Source organism: Eriocheir sinensis, chromosome 19, assembly GCF_024679095.1.
Source record: "Eriocheir sinensis breed Jianghai 21 chromosome 19, ASM2467909v1, whole genome shotgun sequence".
NCBI classification, from domain to species: domain Eukaryota; kingdom Metazoa; phylum Arthropoda; class Malacostraca; order Decapoda; family Varunidae; genus Eriocheir; species Eriocheir sinensis.
Window position 1 is genome coordinate 11222641 of NC_066527.1, and position 23794 is coordinate 11246434.

Sequence of the window (23794 nt, forward strand, 5' to 3'; positions counted from 1 at the left end):
CACACACACACACACACACACACACATTAACATAAAATCAATGTACATAATGTTAATGGCTGTATATTATGCCCGGCGTGACAAGAGTGTATGAACAATTATGAGATTACCACCACGCCCTTCAATACACACACACACACACACACACACACACACACACACACACACACACACACACACACACCTGCACCCCGCTGCCACCAGGGTCACACACTGAGGCGGATTTAAAGAATATTCTGAAAACGCTCAGGCCGGTGCCGGAGTTTAGGACAAACCGATAAAGTTACAAACCACAAGCAGGAAGGATGAGAGCAGTGGGAAAGGAATTGGCCAAACTACTTTGTGCCGTTCTCTCTGCGCATATACAGGTGAACACCACTCACCTGTCTCTTCCGCTCTTATGAGTGTAAGATCATAATTTTTTGGACGGCGGACCGGCTAACTATACAGAGCAACACAGTCATGAAACACACGTTACGAAGTGTTCAAGTCTTTACTCCGCCTTATGTATTAATCAACTTGTATACGATGCTACGTAAGCACAGTAGATCTGTCTGTAGAGACGACGATAAGCAGTGTGTGGAAGATAACTTGTTCATCAACATAAACACGAAGGGAAATTCCCATAGATGTAGAAATGAAAGTCAGACGAAACGCTGCCAACCTCCTGATTGAATCCATACAACCAAGGCATACAACACTCAGCCCTCGCGTTGTGTGTGTGTGTGTGTGTGTGTGTGTGTGTGTGTGTGTGTGTGTGTGTGTGTGTGTGTGTGACGTTAGCCATATTATTCTTTGAGACAGTTCAGACACATGGCCTGAGCAAACACAGTGATGGGCTATAATGTTTTCACGATACCCCGATCTACGTATACCGTTGACCTTCCTTCATTTGAATAACTAATGAAAAACATACAAGCCATGTAATCTATATATTACACAAACTTTTAAGTATTTTTGGGTCAGTTACTCCTCATCCGTCACACACGGTGCAACACCAGTGTGTTGTGGGGAGGCTCGCGGTAACTCTCAGGGGGCCGCAGGTCTCGGCACTCTCCTCGTCCCTCACAACTCATCTCATCCGGGGATGGCGATAAATTGAGGGATATAATCATTACCAGGCAAGTAGTTCAGGATGAGATAGATAAGCTTAAGAAGAACAAGTCGCCAGGTCCTGACGGGATATTTCCGAGGGTATTAAAGGAGTTAGGTGATGTAATCAGTGACCCACTAACCGACATCTTTAAGATGTCGGTAAATACTGGCTATGTGCCGAGCCTATGGAAAGTAGCTAATGTGACGCCGATTTTTAAAAAGGGGGACAGGTCAGTTGCCTCAAACTATCGCCCAATTAGCTTAACATCGGTTATAGGGAAGATGCTGGAGTCCATAATAGCCAGGAACATTCGGGAGCATTTAGAGAAACATAGCTTAATTCACGACTCGCAGCATGGGTTCACAAAAGGTAGGTCATGCCTCACCAATCTCTTGTCCTTCTACAATAAAGTATTTGAGGCGGTTGACAGAGATGAAAATTATGATGTAATCTATCTTGATTTTACTAAAGCGTTTGACAAAGTTCCTCACCAACGACTGTTGCTTAAATTACAGGCTCACGGAGTAGAGGGTAAAGTTTTGAACTGGGTCAAGGCGTGGCTTAGCAATAGGAAGCAAAGAGTGCAAATCAATGGTAAAAGATCTGACTGGGGATGTGTTACGAGTGGGGTCCCACAAGGTTCGGTATTAGGTCCACTTTTGTTTATTATTTATATCAATGACTTAGACACAGGAATTAGTAGTGATGTTAGTAAATTTGCAGATGATACCAAGATCGGTAGAGTAATTGAGTCGGATCAGACGCTAGTATTCTCCAAGGTGAACTCAACAGATTATATGACTGGGCGGATAAATGGCAGATGGAGTTCAATGTAGGGAAGTGCAGTATTCTGAGTGTAGGTAGGAACAACCCCTCACATAACTATTGCTTAATGACACTCTCATAAGTAGGTCTGGGTGCGAGAGGGATTTAGGGGTCTTAGTGAACTCTGATCTCCGTCCAAGGGCACAATGCATTCAAGCTAGAAATCGAGCTAATAGGGTACTGGGATTTATTTCAAGGAGCGTAAGCAACAGAAGCCCCGAAGTCTTCCTCAAACTATATTTAGCATTAGTTAGACCTCATCTTGACTATGCGGTTCAGTTCTGGTCACCCTACTATAGAATGGATATCAAAATGTTAGAATCGGTGCAGAGGAGGATGACTAAGATGATTCAGGGGTTGAGAAACTTGCCATACGAGGAAAGACTCAAACAGTTAAACTTGCATTCTCTAGAAAGGCGAAGGGTGCGTGGAGACATGATCGAGGTTTATAAATGGATGAAGGGCTTTAATAAGGAGACATTCATAAGGTTTTGTTGGTAAGAGAACCGGGTAGGACACGAAGTAACGGGTTTAAACTGGATAAATTCAGATTCAACAGTGAAATAGGCAAAAATTGGTTTTCTAACAGGGTGGTGGATGAGTGGAATAGGCTTAGCAGTCATGTGGTGAGTGCCAATACAATTGTCACATTCAAAAATAGACTAGATAAATTCATGGACAGCGATATTAGGTGGGGTTAGATACACGGGAGCTTAGGGTCAAAGGAGCTGCCTCGTACAGGCCTACCGGCCTCTTGCAGACTCCTGCGTTCTTATGTTCTTATGTTCTTATGTCTGTATTTTTTAGACGCCTCCACCGCTCGCATTAAATTTTCTCTTTCTAAAGGCCGAAAAAGAGATAGATTGTGTTTTCATTCGTGTTTTTTTCCCACATATGGTACAGAAGATGGATCAAACTACCACCAGGATCATTAAACTATCCATGAAAATACCCAAAACGCATACGAAAGCTTTGTCGAATATCTCTGCATAGGCGCCGAAATGTTTCAGAATACAGCCCCTACGGAAAAGCGCTATAGCGCCCCCCCCACCCCACCCCACACACACACCTGCTCCTGCACTCCCGCCGCCGCCAGGGACACGTGTACCAGCAGCCACGTGGTCTGGAGCGTCAGCAGGACCAGCACCACCACCTCCTCCGTCAGCAGCAGGCCGGACCCGACCCCCTGAGCCAGCAGGTAGAGCTCCGTGCACACGATCACCACCTAAAGGATAGATAGTAAGTATAGTCCGGGCCCTTAGGGGAAGAATTGTGCAGATTCTTCCAAAAGCATGAAATTTGGTACACAGGTAGAACTTTACCCCCTCTATCAATTTCCGCCGGGAGCCAAGGCAGCCGCTCAATGGGGCCGCCATATTGGACGATCCAAGATGGCCGCCACCGGAAAATGGACTTCTGCATATCTTTACACCCAAAAGTCGTAGAGACTTAAATGAAAGCTCTTTTCATGGGTTTATGACATCAAGGATTCCAAATCTGAGCTTAAATTTGAGGTAACATTTGTCTCTGTGGATATTTGCGGCCAAAAATAATTATAATTATGAACTTTACATTTCTCCCCGAAATCGTGCCAAATCTATTCTCCGACTAACCAAAAATTCTTTCATTAATAGAAAATGCCAAAACCTTGCTTTCTCTAACTCTTCCCGTGACTTCTGGCATCTAGCCAAAAACATCTCCTCCAACTTCACTTCTTCATCTTTCCCTCCACTCCTCAGTCCTGACGGCAACACTGCCGTCTCATCTATCTCTAAGGCTGAACTCTTCTCTCAAACTTTTCTAAAAACTCCACTCTGGACGATTCTGGGCATATTCCTCCTACTCATCCCCCCTCTGACTCCTTTATGCCTGTTTGAAAGATTCTTCAAAATGATGTTTTCTATGCCCTCTCTGGCCTCAATCCTCAGAAGGCTTATGGACCTGATGGAGTGCCTCCTATTGTCCTTAAAAACTGTGCCTCCGTGCTGTCACCCTGCCTGGTCAAACTCTTTCGCCTCTGCCTGTCAACATCTACCTTTCCTTCTTGCTGGAAGTATGCCTTCATACAGCCTGTGCCTAAGAAGGGTGACCGCTCCAATCCCTCAAACTACCGTCCTATAGCTTTACTTTCTTGTCTATCTAAAGCTTTTGAATCGATCTTTAACCGGAAGATTCAAAAGCACCTTTCCACTTCTGACCTTCTATCTGATCGCCAGTATGGGTTCCGCAAGGGGCGTTCTACTGGTGATCTCCTAGCCTTCTTAACTGTCTCTTGGTCATCCTCTCTTAGCCGTTTCGGTGAAACTTTTGCTATTGCGCTGGACATATCAAAAGCTTTTGATAGGGTCTGGCACAAATCTTTGCTTTCCAAACGACCCTCCTACGGTTTCTATCCTTCTCTCTGTACCTTTATCTCCAGTTTCCTTTCTGACCGTTCTATTTCTGCCGTGGTAGACGGTCACTGTTCTTCCCCTAAATCTATTAACAGTGGTGTCCCACTGGGTTCTGTCTTATCTCCCACTCTTTTTCTGTTGTTCATTGATGATCTTCTTTCCAAAACGAACTGTCCTATCCATTCCTACGCCGATGATTCCACTCTGCATTACTCAACTTCTTTTAATAGAAGACCCACCCTACAGGAACTTAACGACTCAAGGCTGGAGGCTGCAGAACGCTTAGCCTCAGACCTTACTATTATTTCCGATTGGGGCAAGAAGAACCTGGTGTCCTTCAACGCCTCAAAAACACAGTTTCTCCACCTATCCACTCGACACAATCTTCCAAACAATTATCCCCTATTCTTTGACAACACCCAGCTATCACCTTCCTCAACACTAAACATCCTCGGTCTATCCTTAACTCAAAATCTCAACTGGAAACTTCATATCTCATCTCTTACTAAATCAGCTTCCTCGAGGCTGGGCATTCTGTACCGTCTCCCCCAGTTCTTCTCCCCTGCACAGTTGCTGTCCATATACAGGGGCCTTGTCCGCCCTCGTATGGAGTATGCATCTCATGTGTGGGGGGGCTCCACTCACACAGCTCTTTTGGACAGAGTGGAGGCTAAGGCTCTTCGTCTCATCAGCTCTCCTCCTCATACTGATAGTCTTCTACCTCTTAAATTCCGCCGCAATGTTGCCTTTCTTTCTATCTTCTATCGATATTTCCACGCTGACTGCTCTTCTGAGCTTGCTAACTGCATGCCTCCCCCCCTCCCGCGGCCCCGCTGCACTTGACTTTCTACTCATGCTCATCCCTATACTGTCCAAACCCCTTATGCAAGAGTTAACCAGCATCTTCACTCTTTCATCCCTCACGCTGGTAAACTCTGGAACAATCTTCCTTCATCTGTATTTCCTCCTGCCTACGACTTGAACTCTTTCAAGAGAAGGGTACCAGGACACCTCTCCTCCCGTATTTGATCTTGCTTTCGGCCACCTCTTTTGTTTCTTTTTTAGGAGCAGCGAGTAGCGGACTTTTTTTTTTTATTATTGTTCTCTTTTTTTGTGTGCCCTTGAGCTGCCTCCTTTGTTTAAAAAAAAAAAAAAAATTCAATATTCAATATGGCCACCAACCGAAATAACATTTACATTATTTCAAATCCGAAAGCCATAGAACTTACTTGATGGCTCTCTTTATATATTTTTTCATGTAAAACATTTAAAATCTGGACTTTATTTGAGTGTGTTACTAGCTTGTTCTATTTTTATGCAGGTACGTGTGATATGAAGCTGATATGTACTGATCGTCGTCGTTATCGAGGATGGATGTCAACTGGAACCTTTGCTGTCTGTGCCAGCAGGACAAGACAGAAAAGCTGCAAACACGGAGGGATGAAGGCTTCAACTCACTTGAAAAAGACCTAGAGGGCTTCAAAGCCATCAGTGTTGTGCCTTTTGGTATGAAGGTCTTATGGGAAAAACTGGATGAAGGGGGAGGTAAAGCAGAAACGCTTCGTCCCCACAATGCAAAGTATCATAAGGTTTGCAGAACCTACTGCAGCAACTCACGACTGAAGCGGCTGTTAGACAAGATAGACAACAGTAATCCAACTTCACCAAAGAAACTGCGGTCAGCCACAGCAGCAGCCAGAAAAGGAAGTCAGCGCTGCATCATCTGTGACGGAGAGCACCAAAACAATTTGCAAAGGTGGCAACTGATAATGTTGATGCTAATCTAAAGAGCTGGGCAAAGGCTAACAATAATTTCCTGCTACTGGGCAAACTCATTGCACAAGCTGCTGATGCTCCTGCAGGCGATACATACTATCATTTGCAGTGTTACTGTCACCTACGAGATTCTGCACGTGCTCGTAGACCATCTGCAGGTCCTGCCCAACCTCCCTTTGACCCCATTGCCACAGCACAAATTGTAGCCCTTCTTGAAGATTCAGATTCTGTCTTCAAGATGTCAACCTTGAGAAAGTCGTACAGAACGCTTATGAATGAACAAGGTACTCCCTGTCCTGACCCTAGAGAACCCCATTCTACTAGGTTTAAGGGGAGGCGCCGCCTAGTATAAGTGGAGGGTACATTCATTTTATTTTAATTGTTCTAAGGTATTTTTTTTCTTTTAAGACTTAGGTAAATGCAATAAGATCTGCATGTATCAACATAATAGCTTTCGTGCTTCTGTACGAAAACAAATTACAAACGAAATGTCTTACTTGTAATAAAAGCAGAGCATGTTCACTCAATATGTACGCTATCGGGTAGTTTTACTCATGGCACCACTAGTTAAAAATTGTCCGTTCAAATTTTTAATTGTCTTACTGTCCCTGCGCAAAAAAAAAACTACCAAAATCACCATTTGATGTGTCCCATAATTCTACCTTTTTTTTTTACCTTTAATAAATCATATCAGCAGTATTTTTTTTTTTTTAAACCTGACAAACATTTTTTTACCATCCACTCGTCTTTCAGCAGATGTTTGAGTATTTTTATTATCTTCACAACTAATGGAGTTATTATTCTCCAAAGTACAAAAAATGCACTTTCGACATATCGGCTATTTTGTGTGTAAATGCAGTTAGCGTACAAAGTTATGATTTTTAGAGGATCTTACAGTGGTAAAATACAACTTAGATACCTATGCAGTTATATTTATGAATGACGATGAATGATATGAAAAATAATAATCATAACAGGCACCTGTGTGTGTGTGTGTGTGTGTGTGTGTGTGTGTGTGTGTGTGTGTGTGTGTGTGTGTGTGTGTGTGTGTGTGTGTGTGCGCACTAGAAATCTCCTGGGCTGTAGTGTTCTGTGGATACCTCCTGTTACTTCTTCTTCGTCACTTTCTATTCTTTTGGGCTTCTTTTTTTTTCCTAGGTGGTGGCTGAGTCGACAGAGTGACGGCGCCGCGTTCAGGAGGACGCGAGTTCAATCCCCGCCCGGTGCCACCAAGCTGGAATTTTTCAGCCGCCGCCGAGTGGCTTAAAACTACCCACATGCTGTCCAGAAGACCACATATCAACCCGGACTCTAGATTTTAGGATTAAAGATGAGCTCCGGGAGGGCAGCATGACCCAATGCAAGATGGCGCCACTATAAACACTCGCCTGCGCCAGAACGGGCTGGGCCGACCATCAGGCACCACCGGGAAGAAGCCTTGGACCGACCATCAGGCTCCACCGAGAAGAAGCCTAGCGGCGCAATGGGCCGTGATTAAAATAAAAAAAAAAAAAAAAAATGCCAAAGTACAAGTACAAATGTACCTCTGAGGAGCGCTCGCGACGCACTAAGTAACTGATTGACTGATTCACTCAACTACACTCTCCGAGGATTGCTGGCTGCCACTAGAATTTTGCCAGATGAATGATGACACTCTTTTCTTTAAAAAAAAAGGAAAAATCGGACAAGAGAAGGCAAAATGTAACATATATGAGTATTCTACAGAAAATGGAGGTTTCTGCAGGGAGGGGACCTCGAAATTAGTAATACAAATAAAATTATTTGAAAGGGAAAGAATTATCGTACAGCTGTCAAACTTTCACAGGGAACGTGTGACATGTTCAGCTATTTTTTGGAGTAACTTTTAAAATTTGGCTGAAATAGTGAAAATACCCATTTTTGGCGACGCCTCCCCTTAAGGAATACCTTTTGGAGATACTTCCTGAATGGGCAGACTTTTCTCAGGGTAGAGAGGTGTACATCTCCAGCAACAGAAATGCAGGTGACCTTGTGGCGAAAACTCATGAACACCAACTAGGGCAAGATGACGCTCTTTTGTTGATGAGAGCAGCTGTAATTCTACGCAGGTGCTGCCTCAAAAAACAAGATCTTTTCAATGGGAATTTCCCTCCAGACTGCTTGACATCTCCTGTCCCTGAGCACCTTCGATCTTTCATAAATGTCATCCTTCAGGGTCCAGCAATTCTGCTATAACAGGGCAGTGATGAGACGGATGTGCAAGTTCATGGTCGTGCCAAAACTACATGTACTATGCTCAGCAGATAATATACAATACAAGCAGTGATACCCACCATGCCACCAAGTCCAATGCCATTCGACACAGGAAGGAGCATGTGACACCATTCCCATTGTACCAAGGTCTCATGTTGCATGGAGAGGCTCGTCAGAAGAAACAGATAAAGCTCGCCCATGAGTTTGGTCTTTTTGTTTCATACAGCCGTGTAATGGAGGTGAAAAGGGAAATTGCATGTGCAGTGTGTAAGCGCCATGCTGAGGATGGAGTTATCTTGCCCACAAATCTGAGATCAAATGTGTTTGTCACCTTTGATGTTGACAACTTAGATAGTGTCATGAATTCCTCATTCCAAGAATAGACGAGAGTGGAATATTCCGTGGAATTCCTCTCCCGCGGAAGATTCCATTATTCTTACTTTTCAACGGGTCAATGCACAAGAGTGGGCGGAGCTTATTCAAATAATATTATCGCCTATTGCTGCCAATGCTGAAGTATTCGTGGTATGCATGAACCACTATTATTTAGTGCATGGTGTTAGGTTATTAATGAATAATAACCCATTGCCGTTTGAGCGTTAATTTAAATGTTACGCAGAACGAGAGATGTCAGTTGTGGCGAGTGTTGTCATCTTGGCCACCGGGAAGCGAGGGCGAGCGGTGACCCGGGGGCAGCCGCTGCGCTCTTCCTGAGTGTGACCTCGCTCGCGACGGACGTCCCTTCGCTGCCTCCCTCCTCCCACATGTTGGTGGAGGTCTTCCTGCCCTACCGTATCCACAAGTCAGGTGACTGTGTACTGCTGGCGAGGAAAGCCCTGGGAGGCATACTACCCTCCTACGGTTTATATCCTTCTCTCTGTACCTTTATCTCCAGTTTCCTTTCTGACCGTTCTATTTCTGCCGTGGTAGACGGTCACTGTTCTTCCCCTAAATCTATTAACAGTGGTGTCCCACAGGGTTCTGTCCTATCTCCCACTCTTTTTCTGTTGTTCATTGATGATCTTCTTTCCAAAACGAACTGTCCTATCCATTCCTACGCCGATGATTCCACTCTGCATTATTCAACTTCTTTTAATAGAAGACCCACCCTTCAGGAACTTAACGACTCAAGGCTGGAGGCTGCAGAACGCTTAGCCTCAGACCTTACTATTATTTCCGATTGGGGCAAGAAGAACCTGGTGTCCTTCAACGCCTCAAAAACACATTTTCTCCACCTATCCACTCGACACAATCTTCCAAACAACTATCCCCTATTCTTTGACAACACCCAGGTATCACCTTCCTCAACACTAAACATCCTCGGTCTATCCTTAACTCAAAATCTTAACTGGAAACTTCATAATTATCTCATCTCTTACTAAATCAGCTTCCTCGAGGCTGGGCGTTCTGTACCGTCTCCGCCAGTTCTTCTCCCCTGCACAGTTGCTGTCCATATACAGGGCCCTTGTCCGCGCTCGTATGGAGTATGCATCTCATGTGTGGGGGGGCTCCACTTACACAGCTCTTCTGGACAGAGTGGAGGCTAAGGCTCTTCGTCTCATCAGCTCTCCTCCTCATACTGATAGCCTTCTACTTCTTAAATTCCGCCGCAATGTTGCCTCTCTTTCTATCTTCTATCGATATTTCCACGCTGACTGCTCTTCTGAACTTGCTAACTGCATACCTCCCCCCCTCCCGCGGCCCCGCTGCACTCGACTTTCTACTCATGCTCATCCCTATACTGTCCAAACCCCTTATGCAAGAGTTAACCAGCATCTTCACTCTTTCATCCCTCACGCTGGTAAACTCTGGAACAATCTTCCTTCCTCTGTATTTCCTCCTGCCTACGACTTGAACTCTTTCAAGAGGAGGGTATCAGGACACCTCTCCTCCCGAAATTAACCTCTGATTTTGGACACTCCTTTAACCTCTGTTCGGGAGCAGTGAGTAGCGGGCCTTTTTTTTTTTTTTTCTTTGCGCCCTTGAGCTGTCTCCTTAGCTGTAAAAAAAAAAAAAAAAAAAAAAAAAAAAAGAGGCGTGTTTGCTCTGTGGAGCACCTTGGGAGGCTACGAGAAGCGGCTGGAGAATTCCAACGTTGTGCGGACGGACCACGTGGCAGCAGGGTGCAGCTTCTGGCGCGTCTATCCACACAGCTAAGTACAGTTCTTGCCTAGGGTAGTTTAAGCCAGTTAGCTAGGTAGCTGTGTGCCTGGAATTAATTAAATTATTCCTTATTTCCAGCGAGTTTTCCTTATTGAGTTGAATAAACTTCAGAGCAGGTTCAACTGGTCTTTGCTTATCCTCTGTAGTGTGATTGGTCAAAAATTAGTGACTAGAAGGGGGCTATGAGTCTGAGAACTCAATTTTCAGATCATTTATTTTATATTTTTATTGCTGAGAATACGTCGAGATCTTCAGAAGTCCAGATCTTTTTCAAGAATCTCACAGATAGTCGCAATCAGGGCAACTTCTCTCAGGATGAGTTCCATGGCACTGCACCGAGTGCAACCAACCATTTGTCATGGGAAAACCAGGGAGTTGAGCGGCCTCCTATAGTACTGGACCCCTCAGACACATGTGTCCCACTGTTGTTCATCCGACTGAACTTCCTGGCAATCAGCTGTTTGTGCCTAAAACACCAAACGCCCAACTTCGCCCATCTCATAGTCTGATACATGGGGCAAAGGTCAGGGATGAATCCTGGTTGGAGCATGTCTCCAGCATTCTCTAACAGGACGCTCCTTTGATTGAAGTCATCACCTGGTCTGGCCACAGGTCTCGACACATGAGTGACGACACTGTCAAGCCCAAGGCCATAACAGGTGTTTTCCCCTTATTCCCTGACAAGGCTGCCACACCTTCAATAGTACAGCACGCAATGAAGCTGTCTATGCTGGCTACTGACAAACTGAACCCTGGTCAATCATGTGTACTAGGTGCAGATCAGCCTATCTATGCCTTAGCCAAGCAACTCCAGTGGGCTTTCCTAGAAATGCTGAGAGAAGGAAAATTGGTCATGATAATGGGGGCCTTGCACATCGAAGACAAGATGCATCAGATGATTGGTAAGTTGCTACGTGATACAGGCTGGACTATAATCTTGTCCCAAGCCCAGGTTCTCACCTCTGGTCGCACCGAGTCCGCCCTGAATGAGCGCCACATAAAGCGTACTAGATATGCACATCAAGTCTCTCTTATGGGCCTTGAAATTCTGAAGCAAAGGGCGTATTCAAAACACTGTTCCAGTGTCCATGGACCACCTGAGTCCCATGAGATGTGGGCCACACATTCATCAAATGAAAATCCTACATTCAGGTTCTGGTGCATGGTCATGAATCTGGAGTTGTTAATGTGTCGCTTCATTCGGTCTCTGCGTGAAGGAAATTTCCACCTTTATGTCCAAGTATGTGATGAGCTCTGTGCGTGGTTTCATGTGATGGACCACACCAACTACGCACGCTGGTTGCCAGTACATGTACGCGACATGGCCCAACTGGCAGACACTCACCCGCAGGTGTATACAGAATTTCTCAGGGGTAACTTCGTTGTTCAAAAGTCATCCCACAAGTTCAGTCTAATTGCAAAGGATCAATGTCATAAACAGTGCAACAAGAGTTTGCAGGCACATGGTAGAGCTGCTGGTTTGTACGAGAATCCAGAAGCACTTACACTCCTCTTGTTAGCAGGTCCAGACTGCTCTCGCTGTACTGAAGAATTTGAAGCTGTCGCAGACACTAACTCAAGCACCGCCCGCCATGAAGAAGCAAGCAGCATGCAGGCTAAGTACAAGAAAGATGTCATGTCGTTTATTGAGGTAGCAGAGCAGCTAGGCAATCCCTTTGAAAGTGGCAAAGTACTCGTTCCACTTCACACACAAGAGGTAATGGAAGAAGAAGTAGTTACATCTCTTGCTTGCCTGCACGAGACTGGGAAAGACCTTCATAGTAAGTATGAAGCACAGGTTCTGGAGCAAGTAACTCTGCCCATTACCAACACCATCAAAAGGCAAAACGTCTTCACCTTCTCAAATCGGCCTGTGACCAGCAAAAAGGGAGGTAAATCAGGTAGTGAGCAGAGGAACACATCTCTAGTAACTAAACTGTTCCTCTCCTTACAGTTGCGTCCTGATGCTGATGTAAGGGAGTTTTTTTCGTACGAGAACCAGAAAGAACCACCAAGCCTGTCAACTCATGGCTCACTGCGATCAGGCAAAAGTCTGACATTCTAGAGTGCTTAAAAGCGCCAAGTGGTCGTGCAGATGGAGCTAAGGAAGCAACAGTCATTTTCATGGATATGGCTACTGTGGTACACATTGTTCGGCCTACTGCAGCACGAACCTTCCTTGAGTACGCGCCACAGCACCTCATCCCATACCTGCAATCTCAAGTGTCTCCACAAGTCACACGGATGGATGTTATCTGGGACAACTACCCAGAAAGCAACCTAAAGTCCCTAACACACCAGCGCCGTGGAACAGGTCCACGTACTAGGATTGGGGATGGTCAAACCAGAATCCCCAAACATGACTGGAAGAGTGGCTTCCTGAAAAACACCGAGAACAAGAAGGAGCCGTTCCCTTTCCTCAGTAAGTAGATAGTTAAGAGTGACATGAAAGGAATTCTCCTCCTCAACACCAACCTGGAGAATGTTCTATCCAACAGAGCCTATAATGTATCTGCTCTGCAACCTTGCAGCCATGTTGAGGCTGATACAAAAATATTCCTTCATCTAGCTCGTGCTGCACAACATGGCCACCGCAAAGCCTTAGTGTGCACGGTTGACAGTGATGTGGTTGTTCTTGCAATACGTTTCTTCTCAGCACTAAGTCTAACTGATCTGTGGGTTTGTCTTGGCAGTGGGAAAAAGGTCCGTGATATTTCCCATCCACGAGATAAGTGCCCAACTAGGCCCATCAAAATCTCTGGCATTGTCACTTTTCCATGCCGTCACTGGATGTGACACAGTGTCACACTTCCTTGGCTGTGGAAATAAGACGGCTTGGTCAGCTTGGGAAAACACACCCGGACTGACAGACACACTGGTAGCATTGTCCAATGACCCAAGTCTCTTCAACCTGGAATCTGACCACATGCAGAGGCTGGAACGTTTGTGGTTCTCATGTACAGTACGACCTGTGGTTTAGACATAATTAATGAGACCTGGCGCCGTCTCTTCACATCGGGAAAGAAGACACAGGACAACATACCCTCCACCCAGGCATCTCTGCTTGAGCACATAAAGGGAGAGTTGTTGCAAGCTTGCTTCCTCTATAGCCATGCCACATCTACCCATCAGGAAATACCTGATTTCGGTGAATGGGGATGGCACAACGACAGCGATGGTACTTAGTTACCACACTGGACCACCCTTGAGGACAGCAGCAAGGCCTGTTCTATCCTGTTGCACTGTGGGTGTTCAAAGTCGTTCACAGGAAACTGCAAGTGCAGCAGAGCTGGGGTGCGTTGTACAGGCCTATGCAGATGTGAAGGTGGCTGCATTAACAATGAGGATCGCTAAATCCATCAAAGTTCAGTCACTGCATGCCAGTTATGCACTGTTAGTATGCATGTATTAGTATTACTGTATTAGTACTATGTATTAGTATTAGTATGGATGTAGTATGCAGTATTAGTTCGTATCTGTGTTGACGAAAATTTCAGCAAATATTCTTCCCTTTGGGAAAAGTAAAGATGCAAGATAGATTAAGGAAAATAGGAATGATAAAGTATTGTCTAAAGTGTTTTTCCTGTAATAAAATGTGACTTAGGTCAGATTAGTGCGTAGGTTAAAGCACTATAATGCATAGATTAAAGACTTATGGATCTGAAGTTATGTTAGTCTAATTTTACCTGGCGGCCATATTGGATTATCCAATATGGCGATGATACCCAGAAATTAAGCTCAGAATCGGAATCCTTGATGTCGAAAACCCATGAAAAGACCTTTCATTTAAGTCTCTACGACTTTTGGGTGTGAAGTTATGCAAAAGTCCATTTTCCGGTGGCGGCCATCTTGGATCGTCCAATATGGCGGTCCCATTGAGCGGCGGCCTTGGCTCCCGGCGGAAATGGATAGAGGGGGTAAAGTTCTACCTATGTACCAAATTTCATGCTTTTGGAAGAATCTGCACAATCTGACCCCTGGGGAGCCCAAAGGGCCCGGAATAGTAGGTAAGTAGGCAGGTAAATAGATAAGTAGGTAGGTTGGTAGGTAGGTGCGCGTAGGTAGAAAGAAGAAGAAGAAGAAGAAGAAGAAGAAGAAAAATAAAAAGAAGACGAAGAAGTCACAAGAAAATACGATAAAGGGAGAGAAGAAGAATGAAAAAAATGGAGAAGGAGAACGTGAAGGAGGAGAAGTAGGACGTGCAGGAGTAAGAGCAGGAAGAGGAAGTAAAGAAAGGATAGAGGAGGAAGAGGAGTAGGAGGATGAGGCTAGGAGTAGGAGTAGAAGAAAGAGGCTAGGAGGAGGAGTAGAAGGAGGAGGAGGAAAAAACCCATAAACTACTGATAAACTTATTTTAATCTCTCTCTCTCTCTCTCTCTCTCTCTCTCTCTCTCTCTCTCTCTCTCTCTCTCTCTCTCTACCCCCCCCCCTCCCTCTCGGTTCACGGAAAGTCAACCAAAGGAGGCTCCACCCACACGAAAATTAGCTCGATAGAAATTTCAAGGCTGGGCCAACACGACAGACTACCAATATTATCACTATCCAGAAACAAGATCAAAACATATTCAGTACCATTATAAAGCCTTAAAACGTACGCAGTGAGGAACATTTGAATCTACTTACAACTCGAGCTATGAAAGGAAGAGAAGAAGAAGTGGAGGTAGAAGGAGGAGGATAAAAAGAGGGGATGAGAGTGGGAGAAGAAAAGAAAGAAGAAAGGGAAAAGAGAAAGGATGAAAATGTACAAAAGAAGGAAGGGAAAGAGGAGGAAGAGGAGGTTTGTAATCAGCGTGACAGAAATAAATAGGCTCACATGAAGGACCTACGAATTAATGAGATAGTACATTTTAGTATTATAAGCGCAGGCACTATCTTGTTCACCTAAGTAATGGTGTATGATTGCGTGCCGCGACATTCACGCCATCCCGCACTAATGTTTCTGGGGCGTGTGGTAGGTGAGTGATGTTGCTACTTTGCGAACATATTACTGGTTGAAAGATGGAAACAAAGAGAGAATAAAAGGAGGATACAAAGGAAGGAAGACCAAGGAAAAGAGACCTAAGAAGCGATATACAAGGCGTCAGAGGTCTTGAGAAAAGGAAGAAGAGAAGAAAAGGAAAAGAAGAAGAAGGATAAGAAGAACAAGAACAAAAAGAAGAACAAGAAGAACAAGGGAAAAAAATGAATAAAGAAAAGGAAAAAAGAATTGGAAAAAAAGAAAAAGAAAAAAGATGAAAAAGAAAATGAAAAAGATGAAAAAGAAGAAAAGAAGAAACTGGAAGATGAAGAAGCAGAAGAACAACAATAACAAGAACAAGCGATATACAAGGCGTCAGAGGTCTAGAGAAGAGAAAGAAAAGGAGAGAGGGAAAAGAAGAAGAACAAGAACAAGAACAAAAACAAGAACAAGAAGAACAAGGAAAAAAAAGGAATGAAAAAAAGGAAAAAAGAATTGGAAAAAAAGAAAAGAAAAAGAAAAAGAAAAAAAGATGAAAAAGAAAATGAAAAAGATGAAAAAGAAGAAAAGAAGATGAAAAAAAGAAACTGGAAGATTAAGAAGCAGAACAACAACAACAACAACAACAACAAGAACAACAGCAACAACAACAATAACAACAACAACAACAACAACAACAACAACAACAACAACAACAACACTGATGCCTTATCTCGCGATTCTCTAAAGGGAAACTTTCATGTGGACAGACTTTACAATGACGAATTTCTTTACAGCTGAATGGGTTTTTTTTATTTTTTATTAATCTGTTTCCGACGCCCCGGACCCTCAGAGAAGCCTCACCCAAAGGAATGCTGTCCAACACACTCTCTCTCTCTCTCTCTCTCTCTCTCTCTCTCTCTCTCTCTCTCTCTTCTTCCATACACACCACGCCCTGTAACTTCCTCTATTCCCTCTTCTCTCTCTTCCCCTCTCCATTTCTCTTTTCCTCCTCCTCCTCCTCCTTCTCCTCCTCCTCCTCCTCCTCCTCCCTTCACACATTGATGAGTCTCTTTCCCGCCAGAGTGAATTACTTGGCAAACTCATTAAATGGAGTGTAAACAGACGAGGGAGGGAAGGAGGGAGAGGGTAAGAAGGAAACATGGAAACATGGAAATGCAGGCAACAGAAAGCCTATTGGCTCAATACGAGGTCGCCCGCTTGGGTGATTTAATCTGCTCGACCGCCACTTGGGGCTTGGTGAGCAGATGAAAGCACCTCGATATTGAGGAGCAGATGGAAGCCCCTCGTTATTCAGTTTACTCCCGACGCAGCGAAATGACGGTCGATTCTATATATGAAGGAGTTGATGGTATTCACATTTACTACTTCTGAGGGAAGATTGTTCCAGTGGCGGATGACTCGGTTTGAAAAGAAACTCCTTCCAATGTAGGGAGGGAGTAGAGGAGAGGAAAGAGGGAGGAAGCAAGTGAAAGAAGAAATGATAAGGGAAGAGAAGGGATGAGGAAGGAAGAGAGGGAAGGAAGGAATAAGGAAAGAAGTGAAGAAGGGAATGAGGAAGGGAGGGAATGAAGAAGGGAATAAATAAGGAAGAGAGGGGAGGAGAAAATGAGGAAAAAGGGAGTGGAGTAGGGAAGGAGGAAGGGAGGGAGTGGAGGAGGGAAGTAGGAAGGGAGGGAGTGGAAGAGGGAAATAGGAAGGAAGGGAGTGGAAGAGGAAAGCAGGAAGGGAGGGAGTGGAAGAGGGAAGTAGGAAGGAAGGGAGTGGAGGAGGGAAGAAGGAAGGGAGGGAGTGGAGGAGGGAAGTAGGAAGGGAGGAAGTGGAAGAGGGAAGTAGGAAGGAAGGGAGTGGAGGAGGGAAGTAGGAAGGAAGGGGGTGGAGGAGGGAAGTAGGAAGGGAGGGAGTGGAAGAGGGAAGTAGGAAGGGAGGGAGTGGAAGAGGAAAGGAGGAAGGAGGGGAGTGGAGGAGGGAAGGAGAAAGGAAGGGAGTGGAAGATGGAATGAGGAAGGAAGGGAGTGGAGGAGGGAAGTAGGAAGGGAGGGAATGGAAGAGGGAAGTAGGAAGGGAACACAAAGCAAGAACAAACAACAGCAGACCTGCTGGTCCTTACGAGGTTGTTTGTGACAAGCTACACTAACTATCTAATCAAAGGTGGAAGATGAAGGACAGCAAAGGCGAAGGCTCCTCCCCACCCCCACATCCCTCCAGCCAAAGCTGGCAGGAAAGGAAAAAGAACCATGCAGCATGGAAAAACTGCATGGAATTTATGTAGGAAAGAGGAAAGAACTACCATTACTGCTACCACTAACCGGGCGATAAAAGCGGACAAGGACACCAGTATTCGAAAGAACTTAACGTTATTACGACAATGAGTAATATCTTAGTTGCTGGTTGGATTCAAAACACTTGTCTAATCTATTCTTGAAGGCCGTAACTGTTGTACTATCAACGACATCACAGGGTAGAGAGTTCCAAACATTAACAACTCGATTGAAGAAGTGTTTAGCTTCGTGCGACGAGAATCTTTTACCACTTATCTTCAAATTGTGATTTCTTCTTGTTCTATTTGATCGATCAATTGTAAAGTAATCTTCCGCATTAATATCACTGAATCCTTTAAATATTTTAAACACTTCTATTAGATCGCCTCGCATTCTTCGTTTTGATAGGCTGAATAAATTTACTTCTTTAAGCCTTTGTTCATATGACAAATTTCTCAACCTAGGAATCATCTTTGTTACTCTTCGTTGGACCCGTTCCAACTTTTCTATGTCTTTTCTGTAGTAGGGAGACCAAAACTGTACACAGTACTCTAGACGGGGTCGAACCAACGAATTAAACAGTTTTAATATTACTTTTTCCGATTTATTATTAATGACTCGTCCGATGAAGCCAACCAATTTGTTTGCAGTTTTAACTACCTCTGAACAATGCTGACCGGGCTTTAAATCGCTTGATATAGTGATTCCAAGATCCTTTTCTTTACTTACTGCAGAAAGTTGTTGGCCATTCATTACGTACCGAACGCGATTGTTATTTTTTCCGATGTGCAACACTTTACATTTGTCAACGTTAAATTTCATTTGCCATTGACTGGCCCAACGTGCAAGTCGATCTAGATCTGATTGTAAAGCTTCTTCGTCGAGTGTCGCAGTTACTTTACTTGCAATTTTTGTGTCATCAGCAAATTTTGATACTTTGCAAGTGAGCCCATCATCGATATCATTAACATAAATTAAGAAGAGCATGGGGCCAAGCACTGATCCTTGAGGTACGCCGCTTTTGACATCGAGCCAGTTAGATGTAACACCGTTTAGAACTACTCTGTTTCCGCTCAGAGAGCCAGTCCGCAAGCCAATTGTGAATGTTACCCGAGATACCGTGCGCCAGTAGTTTGCTGAGCAATCGTTGGTAGGGGACCTTGTCAAATGCCTTTTGAAAATCCAGATATATGATATCTACTGATCTGCTTTCATCGAACACCTCAAAAATATAGTGAAAAAAATCAAGTAAGTTAGTCAAACACGAACGTTTACTACGGAAGCCATGTTGCGAATTATTTATTATATTATTTTCTTCGAAGAATTTCACCATATTGTCGCGAATGATAGTCTCCATTAACTTACAAACAATAGATGTCAGGCTAATTGGTCGATAGTTTCCTGGATGAGACTTGTCCCCCTTTTTGAAAATCGGTGTGACATTTGCAAGTTTTCAATCCGACGGAACTTTTCCAGCTGTTAATGATTTATTGAATATGATGGAAACCGGTTTACAAATTTGATGTTTGATTTCTTTTAAGACCCTAGGGGTAATTTTGTCTGGACCAGGAGCTTTGCTTACTTTAATCTTTTCAATTGTGCGTAAAATGTCACTTTCTACGATGAGCACGCCACTTAACATCTTTTCGGCCCTTCTAACCTCCGGCGGTTGAGGTGATAAACAATCTTCGTCGGTAAATACGGATGCGAAAAAGTTATTTAGGATTGTAGCCATTTCATTTTCATCGTTCGTGTGGTTACCATTTTCATTAGCAAGCGGTCCGATACCACAAGTGAGTGACTTTTTATTATTTACATAGCTAAAAAATTCTTTAGGATTAGATTTACTTGTTTCCGCTATATATTCTTCAAGATTTTTCTTGCTTCGTTTTATTAATTTCTTGGTTTCGCGGCGAATTCTGTCCAACTCTAGTTTGTCAGCCTCGCTCTGAGTTGATATGTATCTACTGTATACGCATTTTTTAAGAAATAGGCTATTTTGAATTTCGTTACTCCACCATTTGGGTTTCTTCTTAGAAGCTGAACGTCTGTTACGATAGGGTACGCATATGCTTATGGCATTGTTCAATATTGTGGTGAAGGCCCCCCAAGATTTATCAATATCTGTTTCCGCCGTGATTTCAGTCCAGTCAGAATTATTTAGAATTGATCGGAGTCTTATGAAATTCGCTCTCTGATAATCAGGCACCTTTTCTTTACTAGGAGTTACTTTACTTTCTTTCATATTGATACTGAATGTGATTGTTCGGTGATCGCTAGAACAAAAAATTGGACCAACATTTACTTCGTTAACTAGATCAGATGTCGTTGAAAAGATAAGGTCAAGTATATTATTTTCCCGAGTCGGTTCTTGAACGTGTTGATGCAAATCACTTTCTAGTAAATTTGTGTACAGGTCGAGCCCTGTATGACAGTTCAACGGTTCACCCCATCTTTTCACTGGCAAGTTAAAGTCCCCAACAATTACTGCCTCGCAACTGCTACTTGTTTCTAATAATAATTCACTGAATGCGTGGTCGATATCAAGAGCCTGCCTTGGCGGTCTGTAGATAAGTCCAATTACTATTTTACGAGAAGTCCAGGGAGTGGAAGAGGGAATGAGGAAGGAAGGGAGTGGAGGAGGGAAGTAGGAAGGGAGGAAGTGGAAGAGGGAAGTAGGAAGGAAGGGAGTGGAAGAGGGAATGAGGAAGGAAGGGAGTGGAGGAGGGAAGTAGAAAGGGAACACAAAGGAACACAAAGGAAGAACAAACAACAGCAGACCTGCTGGTCCTTACGAGGTTGTTTGTGACAAGCTACACTAACTATCTAATCAAAGGTGGAAGATGGAGGACAGTAAAGGCGAAGGCTCCTCCCCACCCCCCCATCCCTCCAGCCAAAGCTGGCAGGAAAGGAAAAAGAACCATGCAGCATGGAAAAACTGCATGGAATTTATGTAGGAAAGAGGAAAGAACTACCATTACTGCTACCACTAACCGGGCGATAAAAGCGGACAAGGACACCAGTATTCGAAAGAACTTAACGTTATTACGACAATGAGTAATATCTTAGTTGCTGGTTGGATTCAAAACACTTGTCTAATCTATTCTTGAAGGCCGTAACTGTTGTACTATCAACGACATCACAGGGTAGAGAGTTCCAAACATTAACAACTCGATTGAAGAAGAAGTGTTTAGCTTCGTGCGACGAGAATCTTTTACCACTTATCTTCAAATTGTGATTTCTTCTTGTTCTATTTGATCGATCAATTGTAAAGTAATCTTCCACATTAATATCACTGAATCCTTTAAACATTTTAAACACTTCTATTAGATCGCCTCGCATTCTTCGTTTTGATAGGCTGAATAGATTTACTTCTTTAAGCCTTTGTTCATATGACAAATTTCTAAACCTAGGAATCATCTTTGTTACTCTTCGTTGAACCCGTTCCAACTTTTTCTATGTCTTTTCTGTAGTAGGGAGACCAAAACTGTACACAGTACTCTAGACGGGGTCGAACCAACGAATTATACAGTTTTAATATTACTTTTTCGGATTTATTATTAAAGACTCGTCCGATGAAGCCAACCAATTTGTTTGCAGTTTTAACTACCTCTGAACAATGCTGACCAGGCTTGAAATCGCTTGATAAAGTGATTCCAAGATCCTTTTCTTTACTTACTGCAGAAAGTTGTTGGCCATTCATTACGTACCGAACGCGATTGTTATTTTTTCCGATGTGCAACACTTTACATTTGTCAACGTTAAATTTCATTTGCCATTGATTGGCCCAACGTGCAAGTCGATCTATATCTGATTGTAAAGCTTCTTCGTCGAGTATCGCAGTTACTTTACTAGCAATTTTTGTGTCATCAGCAAATTTTGATACTTTGCAAGTGAGCCCATCATCGATATCATTAACATAAATTAAGAAGAGCATGTGGCCAAGCACTGATCCTTGAGGTACGCCGCTTTTGACATCGGGCCAATTAGATGTTACACCGTTTAGAACTACTCTCTGTTTCCGCTCAGAGAGCCAGTCCGCAAGCCAATTGTGAACGTTTCTCGAGATACCGTGGAGGGAGTGGAAGAGGGAATGAGGAAGGAAGGGAGTGGAGAAGGGAAGTAGGAAGGGAGGGAGTGGAAGAGGGAAGGAGGAAGGGAAGAAGTGGAAGAAGGAAGTAGGAAGGGAGGGAGTGGAGGAGGGAAGTAGGAAGGAGGGGAATGGAAGAGGGAAGGGGGAAGGAAAGGAGTGGAGGAGGGAAGTAGGAAGGGAAGGAGTGGAAGAAGGAAGTAGGAAGGGAGGGAGTGGAGGAGGGAAGTAGGAAGGGAAGAAGTGGAACACAAAGAAACACAAAGGAAGAACAAATAACAGCAGACCTGCTGGTCCTTACGAGGCTGTTTGTAACAAGCTACACTAACTATCTAATCAAAGGTGGAAGATGAAGGACAGCAGAGGCGAAGGCTCCTCCCTACCCCCCATCCCTCCAGCCAAAGCTGGCAGGAAAGGAAAAAGAACCATGCAGCATGGAAAAACTGCATGGAAATTGTGTGGGAAAGAGGAAATAACTACCATTACTGCTATCACTAACCAGGCGATAAAAGCGGACGACACCAGTATTTGAAAGAACTTAACGTTATTACGACAATGAGTAATATCTTAGTTGCTGGTTGGATTCAAAACACTTGTCTAATCTATTCTTGAAGGCCGTAACTGTTGTACTATCAACGACATCACAGGGTAGAGAGTTCCAAACATTAACAACTCGATTGAAGAAGAAGTGTTTAGCTTCGTGCGACGAGAATCTTTTACCACCTATCTTCAAATTGTGATTTCTTCTTGTTCTATTTGATCGATCAATTGTAAAGTAATCTTCCGCATTAATATCACTGAATCCTTTAAACATTTTAAACACTTCTATTAGATCGCCTCGCATTCTTCGTTTTGATAGGCTGAATAAATTTACTTCTTTAAGCCTTTGTTCATATGATAAATTTTTCAACCTAGGAATCATCTTTGTTACTCTTCGTTGAACCCGTTCCAACATTTCTATGTCTTTTCTGTAATAGGGAAACCAAAACTGTACACAGTACTCTAGACGGGGTCGAACCAACGAATTATACAGTTTTAATATTACTTTTTCCGATTTATTATTAATGACTCGTCCGATGAAGCCAACCAATTTGTTTGCAGTTTTAACTACCTCTGAACAATGCTGACCGGGCTTTAAATCGCTTGATATAGTGATTCCAAGATCCTTTTCTTTACTTACTGCAGAAAGTTGTTGGCCATTCATTACGTACCGAACGCGATTGTTATTTTTTCCGATGTGCAACACTTTACATTTGTCAACGTTAAATTTCATTTGCCATTGACTGGCCCAACGTGCAAGTCGATCTAGATCTGATTGTAAAGCTTCTTCGTCGAGTGTCGCAGTTACTTTACTTGCAATTTTTGTGTCATCAGCAAATTTTGATACTTTGCAAGTGAGCCCATCATCGATATCATTAACATAAATTAAGAATAGCATGGGGCCAAGCACTGATCCTTGAGGTACGCCGCTTCTGACATCGAGCCAGTTAGATGTAACAACGTTTAGAACTACTCTGTTTCCGCTCAGAGAGCCAGTCCGCAAGCCAATTGTGAATGTTACCCGAGATACCATGCGCCAATAGTTTGCTGAGCAATCGTTGGTGGGGAACCTTATCAAATGCCTTTTGAAAATCCAGATATATGATATCTACTGATTTGCTTTCATCGAACACCTCAAAAATATAATGAAAAAAATCAAGTAAGTTTACTGCGGAAGCCATGTTGCGAATTATTTATTATATTATTTTCTTCGAAGAATTTCACCATATTGTCGCGAATGATAGTCTCCATTAACTTACAAACAATCGATGGTAGGCCAATTGGTCGATAGTTTCCTGGATGAGACTTGTCCCCCTTTTTGAAAATTGGTGTGACATTTGCAAGTTTTCAATCCGACGGAACTTTTCCAGCTGTTAAAGATTTATTGAATATGATGGAGAGCGGTTTACAAATTTGATGTTTGATTTCTCTGAAGACCCAAGGGGTAATTTTGTCTGGACC

The 23794-nt window shown here is 43.6% G+C and overlaps 1 protein-coding gene across 1 annotated transcript in view; it reads right to left on the bottom strand.

The window, feature by feature from the left end:
• Positions 1-23794, bottom strand: part of LOC127000967 (uncharacterized) — a gene marked incomplete at its 5' end in the record, with an annotated part of 38145 nt that overhangs the window by 5252 nt on the left and 9099 nt on the right. The window contains one exon of the mRNA XM_050865140.1: positions 2991-3146. Within this exon, the coding sequence (XP_050721097.1) occupies positions 2991-3146 (156 nt within the window). The remainder of the gene's footprint in view (positions 1-2990; positions 3147-23794) is intronic.